At 37.8% G+C, this 26,423-nt stretch overlaps 3 protein-coding genes across 4 annotated transcripts; 1 reads left to right on the top strand and 2 right to left on the bottom strand.

Moving 5' to 3' along the window:
- Nucleotides 1-372: 372 nt before the first annotated feature.
- Nucleotides 373-19,300, bottom strand: pkn3 (protein kinase N3). Of its 2 annotated transcripts, XM_079872279.1 has the most exons (22): nt 18,987-19,300; nt 17,481-17,757; nt 16,597-16,751; nt 14,452-14,581; nt 13,312-13,463; nt 8,765-8,981; nt 6,687-6,869; nt 6,302-6,411; nt 4,999-5,142; nt 4,788-4,863; nt 4,401-4,569; nt 4,180-4,282; nt 4,010-4,083; nt 3,769-3,838; nt 3,591-3,682; nt 2,927-3,103; nt 2,438-2,500; nt 2,253-2,329; nt 2,014-2,156; nt 1,357-1,464; nt 1,205-1,285; nt 373-1,122 (listed from the first exon to the last, which is right to left on the bottom strand). In XM_079872279.1, exons 1-22 carry the CDS (start codon nt 19,005-19,007, stop codon nt 922-924), a joined length of 2,823 nt encoding a protein of 940 aa, XP_079728405.1. In that variant the 5' UTR covers nt 19,008-19,300; the 3' UTR covers nt 373-921. The 2 variants fall into 2 exon arrangements, with proteins under 2 accessions (XP_079728405.1, XP_079728406.1); XM_079872280.1 differs by lacking the exons at nt 16,597-16,751; nt 17,481-17,757; nt 18,987-19,300 and adding an exon at nt 15,627-16,050.
- A 553-nt stretch (nt 19,301-19,853) lies between these two features.
- On the top strand, nt 19,854-23,690 carry iscub (iron-sulfur cluster assembly enzyme b). Its single transcript, XM_079871753.1, has 5 exons — nt 19,854-20,026; nt 20,501-20,614; nt 21,020-21,130; nt 21,295-21,373; nt 21,519-23,690. Exons 1-5 carry the CDS (start codon nt 19,931-19,933, stop codon nt 21,611-21,613), a joined length of 495 nt encoding a protein of 164 aa, XP_079727879.1. The 5' UTR covers nt 19,854-19,930; the 3' UTR covers nt 21,614-23,690.
- On the bottom strand, nt 22,028-26,363 carry tmem119b (transmembrane protein 119b). The gene is made up of 2 exons (XM_079871752.1): nt 26,184-26,363; nt 22,028-24,542 (listed from the first exon to the last, which is right to left on the bottom strand). The coding sequence occupies exon 2, from the start codon at nt 24,525-24,527 to the stop codon at nt 23,643-23,645; it is 885 nt and encodes a 294-aa protein (XP_079727878.1). The 5' UTR covers nt 24,528-24,542; nt 26,184-26,363; the 3' UTR covers nt 22,028-23,642.
- Between the last annotated feature and the right edge of the window lie 60 nt (nt 26,364-26,423).

The following is a 26,423-nucleotide window of genomic DNA, read 5'->3' as shown; positions in this document are numbered from 1 at the left end:
CATACGTGGTGCAGAGAGCAAAACAGTTGGACTGTTTAAAAATCAGCTTAGTGAGTGAATGTGCTAACCGTATCATGCTAAGACATCGAGTAGAATATGCCTAGTCTAATTCAAAAGTCCTACATTTGTCCAGAGGAGACAAAAATCTGTTTAAAGCCAAAAAGTCACAAGACGTTTGGAAAGTTGAGAACTGGTCTAAAATCAACAAGCAACATTTATCTGGGGCACCAATCCTAAATCAAATCCAGATTAGGGACAACCAGAGATCAAAATGTGAGGGTTTAACATGAACATACATCCCATAGACTGAGCGTGGAAGAATTTGCATGATCTAACACTGAGCACACAGTCCCATAGTTAGAGCCTGGAACTTAAGGAGCTTAAGATGTATCGCTCGGATCAGCACTACATCAGAAATCTTTAAAAACGGCACAGCGTTCGGACAATTATTATCTGTTCAGAAACAGTGCAAGTATATTTTGGCATCATAGTTCATTGTAACAGGAAGACTTCTTTATTTTAACAGCTGACTAAAAATAAACATCTGCACACGATAAACAGTATAACATCCCGAAAATAACATTAATATATACGTTTATAACTGCATGTATAAATATCAGGGATGGTCGGAGCAGGTCTGAGCTTACTCACAGTGGTAGCCGAAGTTTTGGTCGGGGGTGATCACATGGTTTCCTCTTGGTTTTAAAGTCCAGTCTGGACTGTCTTTGGAGTTTAAGCACACATTTGCAGCCAGTTTCACAGAAAAAGCATACAGCAGCTTGTAAAGGGTGAGACGGGGCCAGCTTCACTTGATTCGACTGCATAACTCAAGGGAGAGAATAATTGGATAAACAAGACAGAGAGAAAAGAAAGCAGAGATTTGATATGTCACAGCCCCTTCGGAGTGTAATCGAGTGGAAGTCAGTGCAAAGCAGAGAAGTCAAAGTCTGCAAAGAACTCCTGCTGCTCTGCGGTGAGGAAGAACGGAGTCTGCGGAGGGGTCAGGACTGGCTTCAGGCGCGTGAACTCCTCGTCAAAGTTACTGACGTCTGCTGGTGCTTTAATTGACGGCAGGAATGGAGGTTTGGCTCTTTTGGCCAACAGGGCTTCCCAGTCTATGCCCTGTGGAGAGGAACAGGCCTTTTAAAGAGAACGTTTAAAAAGAAGCTTCTCTAAGGTAGTCAAAACTATTAGTGACTGTCACCTGGAAAAACCTGTGTTTCTTCACTTCATTGGCATCTTGGTCTCCTGCTCCCAGCCGTTTTTCAGGGTTCTTCTGCAACAACTGCAATGAAAAGATAGAGTCAGAGACTGAATTTCAATTTCAGTTCTTCTATGAGAGGGATGAGCGGTTACCTTTTGGACCACAGAGACCGACTCAGGGGACAAAAACCTGGGGTAGCGCACTTCATCGTTCACTATGCTGTCAAACACTTCTTCCTCATCATCACCGGGGAATGGAGACTGGAATAGAAAGGATACAAGTAAAAACTCAAAGTTTTGGGGTTGGTTTTTTTTTTTATGCTTTTGAAACAAGTCTCTTCTCACCAAGGCTGCATTTATTTGATCAGAAATCAAAACCGTAATATTGTAATTGTAAATAAACGTTTCTATTTTTTTCTATGTAATTTATTCCTGTGACGCAAAGAGGAATTTTCAGCATCATTGCTCCAGTCTCTTCAGAAATCATTCTAATTTGCTGCTTTGATGCTCAAGAAACATTATTATCAATGTTGAAAACATAATATTATGGGGGAAAACTGTAATACATTTTTTAGGATGTATTGATGAAAAGTAGTTCAAAGGAACAGCATTTCTTTGAAATAGAAATGTTTGGTAACATTATAAAATGTCTTTAGTTTCACTTTAGATCAGTTTAGTGTACCCTTGCTGAATAAATTTCATTAATTCAAAATAATTATTATTTTTTTTTTTTTAAATACATAAACAACATTACAACACATGGCCAAGAGTTAGTGATGCTGTATTGTGAGTCTGAGGACCAGGACTGACCTCTCCCACTAGCATCTCATAGATGAGCACACCCAACCCCCACCAGTCCACTGCGCGGGTGTAAGTGCTGTCCGTCAAAACCTCCGGGGCCAGGAACTCTGGGGTTCCACAAAAGGTTGACGTACGATCGCCATGTCCCATACCTAATTGGAAGCAATAATTTGGTGACTCTGCTCAAATAGTAATTTGAGATGAACAAACAAAAATTCCACAGGACAAATGGTATTGTTTAAATATACCTTCTTTGCAAAGGCCAAAATCTGCAATTCTCACAAAGCCATCAGAATCCATTAACAGATTGTCCAGCTTTAGGTCCCTACAAAAAGGAAAGAGAGAAATCATACATGCATTATTATTTCATATATGCATATAATATGGGAATTTAGTTATAGTTGTTGAATAATAGAAGTAATAGTGTAGTTACCGATAGACAATCCGGTTTTGGTGCAGAAACTCCAGGCCCAGTAATACACAAGCAGAATAAAACCTGCCAGAAAAACCCTCAGTTTACAGTCACAGACAGATGAACGTGTCAATGCTAAAAATAACAATGCTAAAAATATTCAGTGTGTGCGTCTGACTCCGAGAACATGTGAACAAGTGTGGCACTTATGTAAAATGCTCTGTAATAAAACACACTGTGGGTGTCTGAGTGTTTTTGTTGGGGGAGAGGGGGGGGTTAACCAAATGTACCTGGTAACCAAATGTCCCCACACAAAGATAAGTGATAGCAGAAACTAAACATACTAAATTATGTTTTTATAAAAATGTAAAAATGCAGAACGTTAAGCGAGGGCTGAGATTAGGGGTAGGGTTAGGGGATAGAATATAGTTTGTGCAGCATAAAAATCATTATGTGTAAGGAAAGTCCCCATAAAACATGGAAACCCAACATATGTATGTGTGTGTTTACCTAGCCTGCCGTTCAGAGAAGATGTTATTGTGGATGTGGGTCATCAGGTCTCCTCCAGGTGAGTATTCCATCACAAAGCACACATGGTCAGGTGTCTGGAAACACCCATATAGGTTGACCAAGAAAGGATGACGGGACACATTGATGGTCTCAAAAATCCTCTTTTCACACATTAAACTATAAAAAGAATAAAATGAATTCACAATATATTACAAGCCGAATACAGCTAAGGTGTCCACTAAATCAGAGCTTTAAAACATTTAAATTCCAAGAACTTACAAAATAATGATACCCTTACAAGCATCCACTTCCTAAAAATATGAGGCAGCTATACATTTTCATGTATACAGACCCATTTATACAGTATAAAAAAAGGTAATCTCTTAAAGAAGTTTCCAGAATTATTGCCATTGTATTAAATATATAATTTTTTGTATTATTATTTATATATATATATATATATATATATATATATATATATATATATATATTTATTTATTTTTTACAAAATATTACCTAACATAAAATACTACTTAAAATAAAAATGTACATTTATTTGTATAGAACTTTGAACAATAACTCTCAAAAGACTACAAATTACCATATCCAATTCATGGTGCTATTTGCACAGGAAGACATTCCCGACAGGGATACAGAGCCTCACCTGTCCACTTCATCTCGGGTCACAACGTCCCCTTTCTTCAGAGCTTTGATGGCATATAGTTTCCCAGTTCTCTTGAACTCAGCCAGCAGGACCTTCAATGAAAGACAATAAGATATCGCGTCAATGCCACCCCCCAGAATCATCTGATTACAGTACAGAAGGACATCTGCAGTTTTACCTTTCCAAAGTGCCCTCTTCCTAAAACAGAAATGCAGTTGAAGTCCTCCATTTGCATCCCCTCTTTCCTCCTGAGAAACAGGATATATACAACATACAGTGAGCAATTGAGGAAAGAGACAATAATGTGAGAGGGGTTACATGTTGAAATTTAAGACTTAAGGTTAGGGATCTTCCAAAATCTTCCTTAATCTTAGATATGAACAATAATAATAGCATTAATAAATAAAATATTGACTTACTGAGGTGTAGGCTGGGATACAGGTCTGCCTTTGAGAACTTGCCGATCCTCACAGGAATTCACTCTGGTAGAAGTCTGGGAAACACATCACAAAACACAATTACAACTTTAACTTGACAAGAGCAATATAGAACTACAAATTAAAAGCAAGTCTTTGTCCACGAGACGTACCCCAGAAAATGATTCGTCAGTTGTAGGGTTCTTTGCCAAGAGGAGGCGCGGGGGCTTGGCGGGACGCTCCTCGCTGAAATTCAGTTTAACAACTGCTGAGTCTCTGTGATAAACAGCCACAACGCAGAAAGAGAATCACTTTCTACACTGATTAATGGACATATTTTCCTCAAACAAATCTGACTCGACCAAAACCCCAGGGACACCTGTGCAAGTCTCACCCAGAGGAAGGGGGCGTGAACAGAGATGGAGGGGACGTGGGTTCAGAGCCGGGCAGTGGAGGGCTCAGGGCGGTGATGGTGCTGTTGCAGGGGGGCAGCACGCTCATCATTAGACGCCCCCAAGTGGCAAAGTTCATATTCATTTGCGCTGCCCGCAGGAAATTTTTCCCTGAGAAAAGCATTAGATCAGCTATTTAGAATACAAATAATGACGCATTCCTCTGAAACATCAATCTTAATCGCTGAGCTTCAAGCACTGCCTCTACATGTCATGTTAATAGCTCCATAATGTCACTCTTTATAGTTTTGAAAGCATTCAAGTGCTTATGAGAGAGATTAGGACAATCACTTAGGACAATACTGGAGAAAATGTGAGGTCAAGCACACCTTTTTCTTTTGGGAAAATCCGTTTCTGTCGCTGTAGTTTAGGATGCCGCTCAATGACAGGGTTAATGAATCTCACCTGAAACCAAACCGCACAATAAACAGCTGACTATATGCATTAGGTTAATGCATTAAGCTCTAAACTGTACCAGACTCGGCTCCGTGTTTTAGCATGATTTGGCACTAGGATGAAGGTGTTATGAGGTTCTCTCACCTCTGTGAACAGTGTGCCCTGTGGCTCTAAATAAAGACACATGCTGTGTCGCTGGTTGTCTAGGAAGTCTTCTAAACGCAGGAACTTCACAGCACACAGGGACCTCCAGTCTCGCCAGTACACTGCAATCTCCAGCTCCCGAGACTACAGGGGTCAAAGGTCACATGAGACGCAGAAAGAAAGAAGAAAAAACACACACACACACACTCAGATATCAACTGTAGTTGTAGTTCTCTGTAGATCAATTCAATAAATACTTGCTGAATAAAACTCACAGACCCCCAAACCTTTGAATGGTATTGAAGTGTATGTTCACTGACATGGCAAAGTAAAAGTTATTCCAATTATAATTGATTAAAACTGAAACATGCCTTTTAAAGGGATAGTTCACCCACAAATTATGTCATCATTTACTCACCCTCAAGTTGTTCCAAACCTGTATAAATTTCTCTCTTCTGCTGAACATAAAGATATTTTGAAAAATGTCAGTAACCAAACAGTTGATTCCATACTATGGAAGTCAATGAGACCCATCAACTGTTTGGTTACCCATATTCTTCAAAATATGTTATCTTGTGTTCAGCAGAAGAAAGAAAGTCATAAAGGTTTGGAACAACTTGAGTATGAGTAAATGACAGAATTTTCATTTTTGGGTACACTATCCCTTTAAGTATTGTCCTATTTAAAAAAGCAGTTTGAGCTGTTTTCCCCCCGACAGAGATTCATCAAAATGTGCATGATGAGAAGTCAGACACTAAGTTATGTTTTTCTAAAACAATCAAAACCTCAAAGACAGGTACAGCAAACTTCCCCATTCATCAAACAGATGTGAAGCGCAACCTTTGAATAGAGAAAAACTGCAACAGCAATTCAGAAATAATGAAATAAGTTCTCATTTTCCGCCAGAACAGCTGAATCAGCTTGGAGAGAGCTGCAGGCTGACTTGGCCAGTATTCAGGCTGAGTGTTTGTGTCCAAGGGGTGAGCAAAAGATTACAGTAATGTTGCGGGATTAGTTTGGATTACTCTGGAGGCGGCTGATTGCACTCTGGGAGAAAAGCTGCGTTAATGAAGGTGAGGAAAAGCCTTCAGCCAATGCCATCCCAGGCACTTTCCATAAAACAGATGTGGCAAGTGTTGCCTTGGATGACTGACAGTTATAAATTGCAAGCCGTAAAAGCACTCAGACCAGGAGTTTGAGATTGTGATATCCATTAAGGGTGAGCTCATTATCTGAATTCAAAACTCTTATTTATTTACTAGACATGTCTATGAAATATGCAGTAGAATTTGTTGGCACTGACCCGTTCGAGTTCAATGCTAAAGCTCTGATTCCAAGCCTCCTTACTCAGCGGCCGCCAATGTGTGCGACCAACTATCTTGTTATCCACCTTCAATACAGCACTGATCTCAGCTGAGAGAAAAGAAAGAAAAAGAAAGAAAACAATACATACAAAACAATACAAAAAAAATTACATAATTTAAAAAGTCACATAAAAAATTAAGTAATTTGAATTCTAATGATTAAGTGAAAAAAATGTCCATTAAATTCCATTCAGTCTGTTTATTTGAACCATTTTAAACACATTGGATAAGGTAGGAAAATACAGATTCCTTCTGTTACTCTCCACAGCGAGACCAATCCATTATATCCATTATATTCCACTCTGCAACCCCTGAGAGACTCACATGAGAGCTCGTCCGTCTTGGTGGTCTTGCCGTTGGTGCTGCGGGTGGAGAGACCAGTTCTCATCCTTAGTGATTTGGACTCAGAGGGACTTCCAGGGGCAGAGGACATGTTGCTTACCCGACAACGGCCTGGAACTGACTCCAGCAGGTCCTGACAACCCATCAGCCTAACCTCCAGTCGCCCTGAAAACACATGCATGCAGGTTTTACACAATACAGCAGCCATACGTATACATGACAAAAAAAAAAAAAAAAAAAAAAACCTTGCCAAAAAAAAAACCTTGCACAAAAACAAAGATTAGTATACATTCAACTTTCATTGCCTCTATACTTGTACTTTGTACAAGTATACCAATCAGTAGTGCAAATATGAATAAAATACAAGCCCTATGGCAAATATAATTATGCATAAGTGGGTAATAAGAGGTCGGATAAGAGCCATATCAGACCGAGCAAAGTGACCAGTACAGTTAAACAAGTCTCTTATGCACACCAAGGCTCCATTTATTTTTATTAATAATACAGTAACAGCAATATTGTGAAATATTATAATTTTGGATGACTGTTTTCTATTATAATAATTTTTAAAATGCAATTTATTCCTGTAATGACAGCTGAATTTTCAGCATCATTACTCCAGTCTTCAGTGTCACATGGTCCTTCAGAAATTATTTTTTGGTGCTCAAGTAACATTTCTTATTATCAATGTTGAAAACAGCTGTGCTTCTTAATATTTTTGTGGAAAAATATAAAGTTGTGCTTATACACACACACACACACACACACACACACACACACACACACACACACACACACACACACACACACACACACACACACACACACACACACACACACACACACACACACACACACACACACACACACACACACACACACACACACACACACACACACACACACACACACACACACACACACACACACACACACAAGATTCTTTGCTGAACTGATTAGAAATGAAAAAGAACAGCAATTATTCGCAGTTATTTTTAACATTATAAATATCTTTACTGTCAATTTAATGCATCCTTACTGAATAAAAAAAATATTCATTTCTTTACAAAACACCTTGTCAAGCTCTTCTGTCAGCTTTTTCCCCCTTTTCAAATGTCCTATAGTACTTTCCGAAGAGGACAGGAGTGAGCAATGCATGGATGAGGTCAGAGGGGTCCTTGACGACCCCTGGAATATGTCCTGGACCATTCACAGACAGTGTCAAAATTTAACATCTTAAAGGCAGGGTAGGCAGGATTTTTCTAAAAAACTTTTTCCCAAATTTGTTTAAACTGTCTTTATATACCAATACATAATTACAATGTAAGTACTCTGAAAAAGAGAGTATAAAAATCGAGTGTCTGTAGTCCTCTCAGGGCTGCAATAAACACAGCTACTTTTAAATGGAGGGTAACTGTACACCAGTGATAACTATTCATCAGGAGGGCCTTCTGGCCAAAGACAGAGCAGTTGCTATGCCACACTGTGATGCAGTTGGTTAAAGGGTAAACATTCAAAAGTGTGATGGACCTTGACACTGGGTTAGTCAAGTCAACTAATTTGGGTTAGTTCACCCAAAAATTAAATTTCTGTCATTAATTACTCACCCTCATGTCGTTTCACAACCGTAAGACCTCCGTTCATCTTCAGAACACAAATAAAGATATTTTTGATGAAATCTGAGAGCTTTCTGAACCAGCCATAGGCAGCAACATCATTGCAACTTCAAGGCCCAGAAAGGTAGAAAATACATCATTAAAATAGTCCATGTGACTACAGTGGTGCAACCTTAATTTTATGAAGCGACGAGAATACTTTTTGTGTGCAAAAAACAAACAAAAATAACGACTTTATATGAGTACTTAATGACAGAAGTTTCATTTTTGGGTGAACTAACCCTTTAATATGCCTTTGATGGTACAGAAAGCAGTACAACAGGGCCTTCAGTCTCTTAAAGTAAAGACACTTTTCACTAATTTACATATCGTGGCATCACAACTATATTTATCTTGACATCTTAATACCATAACCTTCCTGCTAACTTTCAACTGTGTCAATACCTGTCAGGCTGGATGGTTTGAAGAGTGAAGAGGACGCTGAAGACGAAGAGCGCAGGCGATCTCTATGCAACCCAACGACAGGCGAGGACCCCACTGTCAGCTCCTCTTTAATGGCAGCTCGTTTGGGATGGTCATGTGGAAGGTCTCCAAGCCGCTGCTCCAGAGACAAACGTAAAAGGTCCAATTTCTGAGAGGACTCCTGCAAACGGGCCTGAGCCTGGACACAGAAAGACATGCTCAAAAATACAAAAGAGGCTCAGAGCTAACAGATGTGAGCTACATTTATGAATGACAGTAGAGTGAAACAAGGCCACTGACAGTAATAGAGTTAGTATATATTATATTTCCTATATCAGGAACTCTAAAACTGGCTTTTTTAAAGAAAATTTTATGTAATCGTTATCATCCCAATAAGAAATTCAGGCCGATATATTAAAGCCGATAAATAATGGATTATTTCCTTCAGATGCGCGCTGTTCGCCATGATGGTTGAATTTCAAAGTGATTCCAATCATATTTCAAGAGAAGGATAAGTACAGTTTAGTGCAACATGTGCAGTGCAAATCTGTTATATAGGCTTCACAAAATTATAACGAGTCACATCACGTGTCATTATGAATACCACATTTACAGTCACATCTGTTACTGTAAACCTTTATTTTTGCATGATGCTGCATGCACGCTGGTAGGTGTGGTAGGTATAGTTTACCATACATAAGTGTAACATTGGTCAGCGAAAGATAAACCAAAACTTAAGACAGTTGAGGAAGATCCATGGGCGGAGTATTTATTTGTTTGTGAGTTAGACGTTAACAAGTAATCAGAGTCTGATATTGATCTCAAATATAGATAGGCCTATAATATAATACGTGGTTAGTGGTTCTCATATGGTTTTAATATTTTGTCGTAATGGTCGGAATATTATGTAAAACGATTTTTTTATGGTGTGAACATGCATTCCTTCTTGAGATCCCAGAATGTTTTGTTAAAGTATTTGACTTGATGTAGGCACATTATAATAGACATCCAGTTTAATATAGTATCTACATACCTACATTATTGCATTGTGAAGAGCCAGTGTCAAGGTCCATCACACTTTTGAATGGTTGGTGCCAGTTTTCATAATGCATTTCGGTAAATGCGGTAAAATCATTTAATCATTTTTCGGTACATATTGGTAAGTGTCAATTTGTGATGGCAGATACCCCTGCTGGTTGGTAGCACTTTAATTAGAACAATTTACTTTTTTAGTTGAGGCTAAAAAAAATATATATATTTTATAATTCCAAATGACATAGATGAACTGTCAATCCTATGCAAATAGGAAAAAATGTGTTGAGTTATCAAAACAACTGTGTATTTACAATATGTATTTAAATACATAGTATAAGTTATCAAAAATAAACTTATAATAATAAATATAAATACAAACAATGGGCGACAAGGCAGATATTAAATATATGGAGAAGCCTAATGGTTGTTGTAAAAATTAAATCCGGGGTGTAATAAACCCTGTGTTTGAAAGCAACGTATTATTAGTTAAACGTCGTTCTGCTGTTAAGTGTGTATGTTACACCATTTACATAACGCTCCGGCAGACAGCGGCATGTGTCACGACTCACTAGGTTACTGGAGGTGCCACAACATAAGGCGACATGCTTTGCAAGAATGTCAGTGGCACATGACGCAATTCATCGGCACGTCACAAGTTTTAGTGGCACATGCCAATGGCATCTGTGCCTAAGATGCAATGCCACTTAATGTTAATACCAGTTCTCTAAGTGCTTCAGTTTACCGCTGATCATCTTTAGCTTAAGCATCATGTGCATGCAGCTCAAACAGCAATGCATGACATAAATAATTATGATTGGGACTCTCATATTACATAATACATAACATTATAATGAGAACACTATTGTAATAAAATGCTGTGAATTCTTTGGATTTAGTGTTTCAGCGCATCCACAACAGGAGTGTCACATTCTGATTATGTAACTTAGTTCAAGTTAACTTGTGCTTTTGCATACATTGGTTGGAGTATATACTAATATTACGTTTGTTTTGCATAAATATCTGATTAATCTCATATAGGATGCGTTTCGTTGAGTTAATTAACCCGTTAACAAAGCACTTAAGTTTCCTGGTGTTCATTCAGCTTCAGCGCACGCAGCGAGGTTTCTTTTTCCAAAAACAAAAAAACTGATGCATTATTAATAACAACTAGAACTTTTATTTTAATCATATTATTATTTTTATCAACAATATGGTTTAATTCAAATTATTTAATTATTGTTTGTGCATAGGCTATTCCATTTTATTTAACCATGGCACGTGCATTTGGATTCTTTGTACGCAAGTGATATACGTGTTTGCATTATTTTGGCATGATTTTATTTCTTTGAGGCAATGCTTTTTTCTTTTTTGATAAACAAAGTTGGCCATAGAAGTGTAAAATTAAAACTGGTTCAAACTAGGCTACTGTACTGTATATATTTGATTTATGTTAAAGTTCTTAGGACATCTCTTTTAATCATGAGACATTTGTTTTTGTAATTAGGCTCTCAGATTATATCAAAATTTGGATTTAGATTTATCTGCATTATAAGAATTATCGGTTATCGTATCGTATTTTCATATCAGTGCATCCTTAGTTATGACTGGACAGGGAAGGATTGTAACCTGTTTTAATACAAGCTGAGTGATTGTAAATGCTTCTAGTCTTCAAAATGCAAAGTGTAAATCAAAAAAAAAAAAGAAAAGAAAAAAAAAGATTAGTGAGGCCATTTCAGCAGCAGGTTATCTCTGAGCAGCGCTAGAGCACAGATTTCTCATTTTATCACTCGCAGTAGACTGTCTTGTCTGTCTTAATGCCAAATCATGTGCTGGGTGTGCTGCTTCAAGGTCAAACATGCATGGCTGAGCAACACTGCAGGTACACGCTCAACTCTCAGGAGTGAATCAAAACACTTCCAAAAAACACTTACAGGTTTATCACTGTTACGAATTCACATGCATAGATGTTAGCCAATACATCTCATTATTTAAAGTGCCCCTGTTATGCTTTTTTGGATATTACCTTGTTTGTGTTGTCATCATGTTAAGAAAATCATGTTTTTTTCTGCACTACGAAAGCAAATACACTTTACATGCACTTCCAAAGGATGAGGATTCAGGCTCAAGTTGATACGGTAAAACCCGACACCATCGTGACTGATCGTATCACTGAGAAAGCCTTTGGAGTTGAAATTCAGATATGGTAATGGGCCAATCACAACAAACTGACCAATCTGACTAATCAGAGTAGAGTCGGCTCTCGGAAAGTAGTTTAGAGAGACCGAATCCTTGATCTACCATTTAGGAATCTTTAAAATGGTATAATAGGGGCACATTAATTAGGGATGTGTACATTAATCACAGTGAATGATTAAAATGTCTCCACAATCTGCCTTTGAAAAGAGATTGAGGTATCATGCTAGTGCACATTCTATCAGATGCAGTTCTGGCACCCCTGACCCAACATACAGTACAACATGATGTACATTCACATCATGTTTAGAAACGCAGCAGTAGGGTTACGCCCATGTGAAATTGCAGTTCTTCGCTATCACAAAAGTTTATTATTTGCATGAATTTTAAAGCCTTAAACTTAATATTCACAGAATGTTCTGACATAGCTTTCTGAGCGCTTAAACCTGAAGCGCATGCACACTGAAAGCCTGTCACACAACGCATGTACGGAACTAAGTTCTCTTTCGACTCATATTGCGCTTAAACTGTCAAATACACACAAGGTTACACACAAACACAGTCGTTTATATCTTAAGTGAATGTAAACAGTTCGATTACGTGTCAGTATATTTATGATACTCATTTGTATCAGTACTGCTGCTGTCTATGTCATTAATGGAAAACCACTCACTGCTCTTGCCTGAATAACTTCAGTAGCATTAATAAGAATCAGTGTAGGGGTGGGCAATATGACCAAAATCTTAGATCACAATATGAGTAATTTTATTTCACGATAACGATATATATCACAATATAGTTGTTTTTGCTTTAAATAAGGTTATAATATCAAAATGTTTGATACCATCGAAATTCTTGCCACTTTTTTAACATAAAAAAACTGATACTAGCCTAAGTTAAAAAAAAAAAAAAAAAAAAAAAAAAAAAAAACTTTTTCAAACTTACTGAAGACTAGTAACTAGTGATAAAGAAAGAACAAAGAAACAAATTACAAGCATATAGGAAAACAAACTACAATAGAACAAAGACACAAATGAAATAGACCATTGAGCTCCAATGGGTTTCTAGTTCACAACATTCTACAAAATATCTTCTTTTTATATTCCACAGAAGAAGAAAGTCATACAGGTTTAGAACCACATGAGGGTGAGTAAATGACCAAATATTAATTTTGGGGAAATATCATCACTTTAACAGTGGAACCGTCTGTTGTTCCCTGACGGTAAGCGCATTCAGAATGAGTCATGCATGCGTGTTGGTTTCTGAAAAGCCTTTACATCAAGTCCAATATAAACAATTACCTCTGCTAGAGCACGTCGGTCCTGCACTTTGCGTACTCCAAGCTGCTTGACCACATTCTTGGCACCTTCTGCCACAGCTGCTTCAATCTTCAGATGGTGCCTGAGCTCCTCCACCCGCAACTCAAGCGGACTAATAGTTTCAGATGGGCGACCTGCACAAAAACATGTGTATAAACCAGTCGTGTATCATATATATATATATATATATATATATATATATAAATCCCCATAAGAAATAATAGTGAATAACCATTCAACAACTTGCATTACTGTTTTACAATTCACTGACAAAAGTAATTTCAAACATTTCACAAAATAATAAATGTTTATTGTTTAATAGATACTTAAATGTGAATTTAATCACACAAAAACAAGTATTTAATTTAAAATGTGCAGTGAAATTAACAATTCATTTCTATATAAAACATGAGCAAAGAAATTGTTAATACATTCTAATTAGGTTTGTTTTATGCACCAAGTCACAACAAATCAACACTAGAAGTATCACAACATGACAAAAGTATATCACCCACTTTATAATCAACAGTGTAGACAGCATCTATTAAAAAGGGAAACATTGAATTCAGTCGTGTCATGCTGTGCCACTAACTTCCAATGCATCTGGTAAACCACACCCAATGAAAACCACACCCAGAGTCAATACTGAAAGGTTACCCCAATGCAAAGTTGACATTTAAGCTTAAGTTCAAAATATATAATAATAGATAGAGAAAAATAGATCCAATTATTTCAAAGCAACTCATCTAAGATGGGTGATGCTGCTGTTTTGCTGATGTCAAGGCTGTGATGTCTGTCTGAATGCTTGAGAGATTTGGCTCAACACACACTGTACCTTGGCAACCTGTTCTCTTTTTGATTATTATTTTGAGAATTTGGTTTGCAAGTTTTAAGATCAATGTCATTGTAAGAATGACTTTTTTCAAGAAACTTGCGACCCTCCTGCAACACACTTTGGGAAACTCTGCCATAGACTGATTTTGTTCATCTTGAAAATCGTTTTAGTGTTGTATCTTGGCTGTATTAGGGGCAATGTCCTATGAGGACATATTTTGCTTGAAAAATCCATAATAATCATAATTTCCTACATGTACTCTTTACTGATTGAAAATGTTTGTTTACCCTCTGGCTGTGTGGTCTCCCGCTCTCCTTCTCTGGCCTGGGTGACTTTGACAATCTGCATGCGGAGCAGCTCGATTTTCGTCTTGCTATCCTGCAGCATCTGCTGGGCAGTGGACAACATCTTCCGATCCTGGGGAGTGACAAGAGAAACAATAGATCAATAGGTAAATCTTGCAACTGCATTATAACAAATGGTAAAGACACTGTCAGAAAAAAAACAACAACAACATAAATAGTCAGGGACCACAAAGAAAGAAATACGAAGGAATCCAAGATCCAAGATAAACATCATGTTTCCCACATATTTTGACCAATTAAATTTCATGATTAATTTTCCAGTTTATTATCATTATGATGATCATTTATTATTACAACACCAATGTTTCCAAAAATACATTATAGCCAATGAATATCTATCCCTTTCTAGCCAATGAAATATAGAAGAATATAACTGTAAAATGTGTATTCACTACAGAAATTTATATGACTTTTACAGGTCCGAAAATGTCCTGATATTTCCAGGAAATGTGTTTTCCATGACCATGGGAACCCTGTACTAATATGCAGCCACAACAGCATCCATATGTTCCAAAAAACTGTAAACACTGTGGAACTATAAAAAAAAAAATTCTGTTTGTTCGAACATCAGCCTGACACAGAAACAAAAGGGGAGTGTTTGAGAAACCAGACATATTTTTGCCGTTCCATTTGATGACATTATTACTTTATTAGCAGGCACACACACAAACACACACACACAAAAAAAACCTTACTACAGCTTTAAGCTGAGCTTCCCCAATATGAGAAACTCCCATGTAGAATAGAAGGCCAAAAGTGCAGCAGTCTTCATTAAACTCTTCTCTTACTCGTCATGAGAAGCAGCCAGGTGTTCACCACACCCAAACATACTCAAAGATCAAACACTGACTGTGCAATTTTTCGTCCCAGAGCTTTAGGAGCCGTGACGTTAGAGTCATAATAGCACAACAGAGCTATATATCCTGAAATGCAGCAGCTACATTATGCAAACGAAAGAGACACATTGACTGATTGCGATGCCCAAAACAGCCTCCTACAGCCCCAGTGTAAACAATGTTGCAACATGAAACATGTGACCTTCTCTGAAACCTGCAGAAAAGACCCATTCAAGAGGTAAAGGAAGAACGAAACCATACCGTCCATAGCGCTCTCCCCCTCTCAATGCAGCTCAAGAGGTCATCTGTCATGTTTTGTGAACTTTCAGATGGCTGGTTGACATCCCCTTGCTCTTCTTTGACCCCCATCAGACGTTCCCTCCTGATGTGTTTTTCTCTCCATCCTCAAAACTGCTCATGTCAGTTTATCCTGTATAGCAGACACTGAGCCTCAGACATAGCAGATCAAGGATCAGTATCCGAGAAGCCACAACCATTCTTTCTTCTTATTGTTCTACTGTCCTTGCATCTCGTTCGCTCACTCACCACTCCTCCTCCTCCCTCCCCTTTTTACATTTTTTCTTTCAGCCTCTCTCTCTCTCTCTCTCTCACACTCCGTTTACAGATCTCCTTCCACAGGAGTTAGCCACCTCTAACTGCTGCTCCTGCTGTGCCCTGCCTGGCTGGCCCAAACCCGAATGCTTCGGCATTGGTCGGCAGAAAGTCACATGGGCTGCTGCTGTCGCCAAGACCGGAGAAACCGATTCAGTACCAGCAAGCTCTTCCATTTCAGACTCAAAGAGAGGATGTTTTAGTGTGCGACTGTGAGTGTCTGAGCGTGTGTGTGTGTGTGTAAGATCAAGGCCCGGTACTCAAGCTGTCTGAATCCAGCACAGACATAAATCACAGAGCTGCCAGCACACAGTGTTCTCAGCCAGACACCGCAGCATTATTGAAGCCCTGTCTGATAGAAACGCACAGACTCAAAGAATAAGTGGCAAATACACTCAAAGCTAGCTAGAGGTCATGAGACTATCACTCTAAAAGGGTTATAAAGAATGGGGGTCAGGGGGAGGGGACTTGGGACCTCCTTTGTGTGCATATTATCATATTTCATAGCATTTTGGCAGCGACCCAAACTGATTTAAATTCACACAGAGGAGTGGAAGGTGAGTTAATCATCTCCAAGATGCACAGGAGATAAAAAGGGGCCATGAGGGGAAATCCTCACCTTGACAGAACTGTTGGCGTAAGTCTGGATGATGTTCTCAGCTCCTTGTTTTACTTTGAGCTCCATGGTAAGCTGTTTTTTCAAAGTACGGACACGGCCGCCCAAGGGTGATGTGACCTCTTCCCAATGGCAAGGGTCTGGAGAGGTGGCATCATCTGCGAAAACAAGAGTTTTCATAGATTTATTATGTAATGAAAAGCAAATGAGACAAAGACAAAAAGTTCTGCGCTTTATTAAGACAGAAATGCAATTTGGTTAGCCTTTTTCCTGATATTCAAATTTGTTCAAAGGGGTGTAAAAACTAAAAAGCCACAACTTTTATATATATATATATATATATATATATATATATATAAAAAACAGTCTACAATACCATTCGAAAGTTTGGGGTCAGTACTTGTTTTTTAATAAGAAATGAATACTTTTATTCAGCAAGGACACATTAAATTGATCAAAACAGCATTGGTCATTGCAGTAAAGATATTTATAATGTTACAAAAGATTTGATTCTATTTAAAAAAAAGTTTATTCATCCAAGAACCTTGCAAAAAATGTATTGCGGTTTCTACAAAAATATTAAGGAGCACAATTGTTTTCAACATTGATAAGGATGTTCTTGAACACCAAATCAGCATATGGTGATACTGAAGAGACTGGAGTAATGGCTGCTGAAAATTCAGCTTTGCTATTGCAGGAAAAAATTACATTTGAAAAGTTATTTCAAATTGTAATATTTCACAAGACTGAATAGGGAAAAAATAGGGTGGAAACCTGGTCAGTTCAATCAGTTTAATCTACAACATTTAAAATAAATATATAAAAAATATCAATTATCAAAACTCACAATATAACGTCAAAGGCTGATCACACCCTCCTGCTCTCACCTGTCACAGTCTCTTTCTGTGTAGCCATAGCACGTGCATTCAGCTCCTGGAGCTCCCAGTGGAGCTGCTCGAGTTTGCGGCTGGAGGCTCTAAGCTGACCGTCCACATCGGCAGCATTCTTGCGGTTGGTCACTGCCCGTCGCAGTCGCTCAGCCGCCTCTTTGATCTTCAGTTCCCGCTGGATCTCCTGCCGGAGAAGGGCAATGGCATCTTCTACACGCTGCTGGAACTCAGGGTCCATGAGGTCACCTTCAGCCAGACCCCGCAGACAGCTGCTCTGTGGTGTTCAAGTGACATTGAGAAAAAAGCAGTATATAAAAAGTCAACATGCTTGCTCGTTTATGGCCTTTTTGATAAAACATATTGAGATCTGCGTATCAGCTCAAGTAAGGCAAGCATCTGAGATGCTGTTAAAAAGGTTAAGTAAACATATAATTTTACTATACTACCCAAATAATCCATTATTTACATGTGAAGGTGATATTATTGATATATTGATAAAGTAGACTTACTATGAGCAAGGTTGGATAGGGTGAAAATAAGGTCACTTACTGATATAAGCTGTTACACCATAAAGGCAAACACACATATCTCATAAATACTCGCAGACACTTAGATATTTTCAAACTGCAGTGGTTGGAAAGAGCTAAATGAAAGGAAGAAACCTACATTTTTCTACATTTTTCTATTTTTCTATATAGTAATGGATATTTTCTGAACAAGCCATTCATACGGCATTTCACTTTGACACACATAGAGGGCAGCGTTTCACACATTCTGACTGTCTTAAATTAAGAAAAGGACAGAAACAAATCGAATCAATTTACATAGACAATATATGATGTCGTCCACATAATTCAGTTTAATAATAGAAGTATTCAACAAATTGTTCAGTAGAGTTGGTCTAATACATCCATCAGGACTTTCCTAACAGCAGTAAAGCTGGAAAAACAGGCAGAGCACATTTCAAAATAAAGAGACGCTGTCATTAACCACTGTCACAAAATAACCATTTCAGCTACTTTAAATCACAAAAGACTTAAATGTGACTATTTTTTTTCATTCACACATAACTTCAGTTACATTTAAGCCTCTGAAGGACACAGGAGGAAGCCAAGTCCTGTCAAACTCGTTAAACCTGAAAATCTTTCGTGATATTTAATTGTTTGGTAATAACCTTGTCCAAAAAATACCATATATAAAGCAACATAATAGAAGGAGGCAGATCTAATTTTTTTCTAAATCAGACATTTTTATTTTACACTAGTTTCGCTATTAATTTTAAAAAAATCCTTGTGGTCAGGGTGACTTGTGAGTAATTCGGTTGCATTACTCAATCAAAAACATTGGGACTCACCCACAAGTTAATGTAAACAGGAGCGTCTGAACGAACTTAGCGATCTGACTGCTTTATTTTATGACTTATTTGATATTCAAACAGTACTTTTTTCAAACGTAACCGTATCAATTAGGCTGTGTGAACTATATATCTCATTTGTTTCTTACCTGTAGCGTCACGCCCGACATTGTGAAAGAGAGTCCGACACACGCAGACAGACACTGATGCTGCTCGGACTAACCGACTCTTCGCTCGAGCTTTCGGCTGACTCTGGCTCACGCGGCGCCTGATTGAATGACACTAGAAACCATATCCAGACTTCCAAGTGAATCTGAGAGAGCTCAAACAAAAAAGACATTCAAAGGGAATAAAAAGTGTTGTGCTGTTGTGTGCTGGAAGAAGATACAGGTGGCTGACTGTCAGCTGGGAGGCTAGACGGCTCTCGAATTACCGGTAGTTTTTTTTTTATGGAAGTTGCATTGCCTTTTGCCTTTCCCATTTCCTGAGGTTTGAAAAATCCTCGCCGCCTCCCTTTTCAATGATTGGCTGGCAGCGCTGTCAGTCACAAGCGTTGCACTGAAGTCATTTGGTGCAGAGAGAGACCAATAGCACACACTACTACTACGACAAGTCCTACTATTATTAATAAATATTAAATAAATATGTATACTATTATTTAATATACACAATAAATGCACCACGGAAGCTGCAAAGTTTCAATAAAGGCGTCCGCATAAAAGTAAAAAAAAATACTCTATGGCGCTACAAAAAAAAAACAATTTTTGAGTTTATCAGTTTCGATTTGATTAAAATTCTTATATGGTCTTTGTCATCTTTGTTCACTGTATGGGAGTAAACTTTTTAACTTTAATGCCTTCATATTTATATTAAAAACGTATAAACTGTTCAAGTTGAATAAGAACAATAAATTGTATGCAATAATAATAATAATAAAGGTATATAAAGGCATATAAATAATAAAGGTTTAAAACTAATGTATGCATAAAATTCAGGCTCCACTTGTCTCATATCTCGCGATGGTTGAAAAGTACGAGATTCAACTGCGTATAAATCCGCTATTTGAGTTCTCAAGTGCGTCATTATAGATATCATGGCGGCTCTGCTGGTTAAGAAATGCGCGTCTCCGCTATTTCTCAAAACGCTTTCAGTTCCACATTTGAGGATGCAATCTGGGTATCACATAAAGGTAAGCTAGCATGACTCATGTCAATCGACTATTAAAGTTTTCTGCTTTGTTGTAGTTCAAGTGGCTTCCTGTCTGTGAGGTTGTGACATCCCTTGATGGTAATGACAGTAATTGACACTTCTATCATGTTTCGCATGGTTTCGTTTTAATGTTTTAAGTCAGTCCTTGTTTCATATCACATTTGTATAATAATGTGAATAATTAAAGGATTTACTTGTTTCTTTGAATGAGCCCAGGACTTCTATGTAACACAACATCCTTTGAGATCATCACTAAGACTTTTATTTTACAAATGACAACTTTTAAATTTGATGGTAAACTGAGCACAAAACTAACTAGTTAAAAAAATTGGGGGCCATTGGAGATCAGTATGGTCGTTTATTTGTCTTGTATAACGCACTGACACATGATACTGACTTTTTTAACCAAATAACTCAATTGGCCCCTCCCCTAAAATGTATTTTTGTTTTAAAGGTTGTGGACCACTATGAGAACCCAAGAAATGTAGGATCTTTGGATAAAAATGCCAAAAATGTGGGCACAGGGTTGGTTGGCGCCCCTGCATGTGGAGATGTAATGAAACTGCAGGTAGGCTAATCCTCTCTTGCTTAACTTGTGAATGGCTGCTTTGTTCATCCTAAATAATGCTGTTGTTTTTTTCCCCCAGTGACTGGGTATGTTTACTACTGTAGGGTTATTGACTGTCATTTATCATTATTTAAGTAGGTGAATCCCGCAGGATCTTAATTCTCCATTACATGGCTGAAGCCTCGGATTGGATTGAGGATTTAAACAGGATGAATCTGCATTAAAGAATTATTTATAAAACAATCAACAAACAATCCAAAATTTAAAACCATTATTCAATAAAACTCACATATTCAACAAATAACCAATTATCTATGTAAACTATGAAATGATGGAAACTCATTTCATGCAACCCTTCACACAGTGATTATTTAATCTTAAGTGTACTGTTTTTCTCTCACCTAGATTGAGGTGAATGAGGCTGGGAAGATCGTGGATGCCAAGTTCAAAACCTTTGGCTGTGGCTCTGCTATTGCTTCCAGTTCCTTGGCAACTGAGTGGGTGAAAGGCAAATCTGTAAGCAAAAATAGTCCCATTTGCTAGTTACAGTTCTAATTGCTTTGTCTTAAATGTTTATCCTTTTTTCAAATCTGTGTTGTAATAAAGCTTGATTGATTGTAACTGAGCTTTTTTGTCCTAAATGGTGGTATCAAACCTAAAAATGAACTTCATTTGTACAGGTTGATGAGGCCCTCGAGATAAAAAACACTCAGATTGCTAAGGAGCTTCGCCTTCCACCAGTCAAACTGCACTGCTCAAGTAAGATTTCTGATTCATCTGCTTGTACAATATTTGGTGCTCAGGTTGACATTAACAGTTAACATTTATATTTTTAATACAAATCTTAATTGTATGTTCAAGATGTTTCTGTTCTGTTACTGACCTGGTTCTCTGTGCTTTGCAGTGCTGGCAGAGGATGCCATTAAAGCAGCTTTGGCAGACTATCGTCTGAAACAGGAAGGTGAACAGGGTGAGAAGACCGCCGTGTCCCGCAACTAGGAGGTGCACTTGATCCTCTAAATCAGTGGTTCTCAGCTGGTTCTTCACAACCAAATGGGGTTTCAGGTCTGTTCTGACTGAATTGCGGGCAGCAGGAAAATAAAACCAAATGCCAGTGTTAAAATGCGTTCCACAGTTAAATATTGACGTGGAAGAGAATAATGCATTTCTTTTCTTCCATTATGCAATGAAATTGATTTTACATATTGTTTGGTCTACACCGATTATGGTAATTTTAATAAATCTCAGTGTCACCATTTGATGCCCAATGTAAACTCTGTCTTGAAACAATACCAGTTGAGAAGAACCACTGCTCTAAATCCTCCATATGAGTTTAGACCAAAGCTCTCCAACTCTTGCACTATAGCTAGTCTTTTAAACGCACAATGTAAAAGCACTGACCTATAGAGACTGTTATTATGTCCAAGCCATATTTGTTTAGATATGTTGATGTAATGAAACGAGTAATAGTGGTTTCACTTGTTAGCTGAATGCGCACAAATCTTGTTCTCTTTTAGTTTGAAGGAATGAAAATGTGATTCTGATGGTGACTTATCCTGCTGGTCTTTTATTCAATGGCCTTTCAAACACTTTGTTAAATAAAGCAAGCATCTGTAAACATCAGGCATGTTGGAATTGGATTTAATGCTGCATACCCATGGGATCAATAAATATGAAGCTCATTTACAATTAAAATTTAGTTTGCACTACATTTGGTTTCAGCATAGCTATTATACGGTTTTTCCACTTGAAACTGTCATCCATTCTGGCTTAAAAAATAGAAATATTCATAAGAGTTCCAGAAGATTTGGGTGGTGGGGGGGGAACACCATAGATGGCGCTGTTTTGCCAACAATGCTCAGGTCTAAAATAAGAACAGAATTCTCAGTAGTACTCTTTTTGTCTCATGCATTAAAACTTAATATGTAATACTATAAATGTATTTTCAATTGGAGTAAAATGCAATATCATATTTGTTTCATGAACTGTAAGGTGTAGATCTAAAAAACAATTCAAGAAAATCTAGATATCGTGTTTTTTAATCTTGAACATTAAATAATTCAGAAGTGTGAATTAACTGGTGAAGTTCCATAAAGATGTTTATTGAGGATATTGTGTTCTTCATAAAGAACATGTTGAGACTTAACTGATCTTTAGACTAAACTCTTAGAAAGGTGGCATGGGACTTTGTGGCATTCAACAGCTGTGGCTGAATACCTCTCGACCTTGAAAGGAAATATTTAGAGCCAGAATGTGTAAACAATAACCTGGCTCACAGCAAAGCTTTTCTATACTGAGGCTCCTCTCCTTAATTGGAGTAGTAAATGTGCTTGCTTTATTTTTTGGGTGTGTGTGTGTTTGCAGCACATTGCAAAGTTGTGAGACATTAGAAAAGAGACAACATTAAATGACAAAATAGCATTCTTCACATATAAGCCATCACCCTTCCAGTCTTTATAAATGTCATCGCTAATAAAAAAAGAGTAAAGAAAGCAAGAATAGGCATCAACACGTCAAACGAAAAGAGATTCACGACAACTAACTTTAAAATCCAATTTTTATGTTAAAGTCTTGCCCAAAAGGCATCCGTTCATATCATTTACATTTAAGTAAATTAAAATACAAATTTTAAGCAGAGTACATTTATATTTGGTACATCAAAGTAAACAGTCATAAACAATGTTAAAGCCATACATTTTCCTGAAAACAATCGGATAATTTGGTTGCACTTTATTTTACAGTACGTCTACTACTTACCTAAAAAAGTATTGGGTTATATAAGCTAACTACATGGGTTAAGGTTGGGTTTAGGGGTAGGTTCAGGGTTAGTACCTAGTTATTACCCAGTTATTACAATTACTATAAGTACATAGTATGTACATGGGAACAGGACTGTGAAATAAAGTGCTTCCGATAATATCAATAAAACTTCATACTACATTCTTTAGTTTTACAATGTGTCCAAGAAATACACTTTGGTCAGTATTTATGTCTAAGTGTTTCCTTTAAGGCTTTAAAAAGGTCCACACTAAAATGCTGTTTTCTCTTCACTGATAAATGGTGAGTCTGAAGTAGCAACTTCCTGTTTGTTTGTGTTCTCTTGTATCTCTGAATTCTCTGGCCCAGATAGATGTTTGCTCTCTTCAGGGGGCCCAGAGTCCGAGGGGTCAGTCTTTTCCATGTCACAAGCAGGGACGCTGTCCTGGGACCTGCTGGGGCTGCTCTTTTCCACTGAATCCTCAATGGCAGACTGATTTGTGGTCTTGTCCTCGAGCAGGCCACAGCCATTCTCTTGACTCTTGTCGCACTGAGGACATTCCTCGTCGTCGGCAGATTTTTGATCTTCTGCCGTTTCATTCTTCTCTTTCCATGGAGTCTTGGCTGGAGTTCGGAGGTTCTTGGTAGCCAGCATGATGTCCTCCTGGAGCTGCCTGGCTGAATTCACCGGCTCCTCAGTGGATCTGGTGTTGGCTTTCTCCGGGACTTCGTTGAAGATGCGCACTCCTCCAGTCTTGTCTCGCTCGTCCACGTACATCTTGGAGGGGAAAGCGCAAGGGTAGTAGGTGCTGACTTTACGTCGACGACTCAAGATGGCAGCCGAGCAGAGGATGGTGAGGATGAGAAAAAGTAAAGTGGTAATGACAATTATGGGAAGGTGGTTCTCTTGTAAGAAGTCCACCATCTGATTCAAGAATGATTTGCTATGTTTTTCTTCATATATGGAGGTGGTCTTTACCGATTCATTGAGTAAGGAGGAAATGCTAGGTGTGGGGATCAGGTCTGTGCTCTCAGATTCCCACTGCCCACTGCCCTCCATAGAGTCATTTAAAATTACTGGAGTGCCATTCGCGGTGTGCCTGGTTAGCAGAGTGACGGATAGGCCTATGAGGCATCGGAGAGCTGAGTGGTCCATCCTGTGACTGAATACCTGAGGTGGTTAAAAGGCATTTTAATTACTCCATTTTACATTTTTAAACCACTTTAAAAAAAAAAAAAACATCCCAGCTAACCGAGAATCTTTTCAGAACTTTGGCTAACATTTGTTGACAAGGCGCTTGAGTTATGAATGCTATTGTTTGGTTCAAAGTAATATTTAAAGTTTCCCTAACATTTGCAAAATAATAACCTAATTTTCCCTTCACATTTTCACTGACATTTGTATAACCAAGAGAAAATGTCTTTCATATATTTAAAAAAAAAAGAGTTGAACATTCAGACTGAGAACATTCAGAAATAACTTTTTCATAACTTAATGGGAACATGAGCAAAATGTTCATAAAACATATTTTTGTTAGCTGTGATGTTATCAACTTAGACTCACTAACTTAAACTTTAACAACAAATAGTTAAAATCAAAAACTTTGGTATGTTCTCACTTCATTGTGACATTCATTCACTGCAGTTGTCTGCAATCAAAGCGCCACATGGAAACCTCATTGGATTCTGAGCCAGATGCATTACTGTATGTTCATAGCAACTGCAGCCGAACATCACTGCCATGTCCGCTGGTAACACTTTACGATAACGTTTATTAATAGTAGTTAATGCACAGATCATGAACTATCAATAAACAAGAATTTAAAAAGATTTATCAATCTAGTTAAATGTTCATTTATAAAAATGTACTATAGTTAATTGTTAATTCGTGTTTGTTCATAATTATGTATATTGATTATGATAAAGAATGTTAAATTCTACAACTTAACATCTAATTCTATACACTGTAAAAAGTGATCAGTTGACTTACTTAAAAAAGGAGGAAACCTTTTGCCTTAAAATTAAGTTAATAAACTGCATGCGTAATTGAAAAAAATAAGTTATGTGAACACATAACTTAATTTTTTCAATTATGCATGGTTTATTTTACTTAATAATTTTAAGGCAAGGGGTTTCCTCACTTTTTTTAAGTTAAGTCAACTGATCACTTTTTACAGTGATTTAAGTATAGTGTATAACGAATATAGTTTCACAAAACAGCTGGTGAACCAACAAAATAAATGATGCCGATTTGTTTCTTTAAACAAAGATCTTTCATCAGAGGTCTCTCTGCTCTGTGCCATCTGTGCTCAAGCTGACGACCATAATCATCACTGGGCATTTGTTGCACAATGGAAATAGTATCAAGCTCATGTGGTGCCTCATTTTCCAACACACACACACACACACACACACACACACACACACACACACACACACACACACACACACACACACACAAAGCATTAATATTAGTCTATGTCAGTGCTTTAATGCTAGCTTCAAAGCAGTTCCAAATGTATGAAAGTTCTGTCCTCGTCACATGAACTTCCTTTTATGTAAGTCTCTGTCTTTTAGGGTCAACTTGCCAAAGTCAACAGCAAGAGTACATTCAGAAACTATTTTATGTCACAGAATCTTTTAAACAGTTAGAGAACAGTTTTAAACTTGGTTAGCCACATCTGGACATGGACCTTTTAAAGCTGTGCATTCCTGTAAGGCAAGTCATCTGTCTACCGTTACATGGACAGGGACGGCATTACTAAAATAGAAAACAGACTAAAGTAATGTTGAAATCTGAATTCATACTTACTTTCAAGAGCTGAAGTTCTAAAACATGCCGACTGGAGAAGATCTAACATGGAGAAGAACGCTTCTGCTGTTTCCTCCTCTCAAGCTGAATGTCTGTTGTTACAGACTGCACGATGAAGAACAGTTGGATTGGTGAGGGGGGAAGAAACTCTTGTTCTCCCCTCCTCCTCCTTTTTCTTCTGCTTCTACTCTGTCCCAGAAAGACTGACTGGGCCAGTTCCAGACACACTGTTCTCGTTAA

The sequence above is a fragment of the Squalius cephalus genome (assembly GCF_949319135.1).
Source record: "Squalius cephalus genome assembly, chromosome: 5".
Classification (NCBI taxonomy): Eukaryota; Metazoa; Chordata; class Actinopteri; order Cypriniformes; family Leuciscidae; genus Squalius; species Squalius cephalus.
This window is presented reverse-complemented; position numbering and strand designations above follow the sequence as displayed.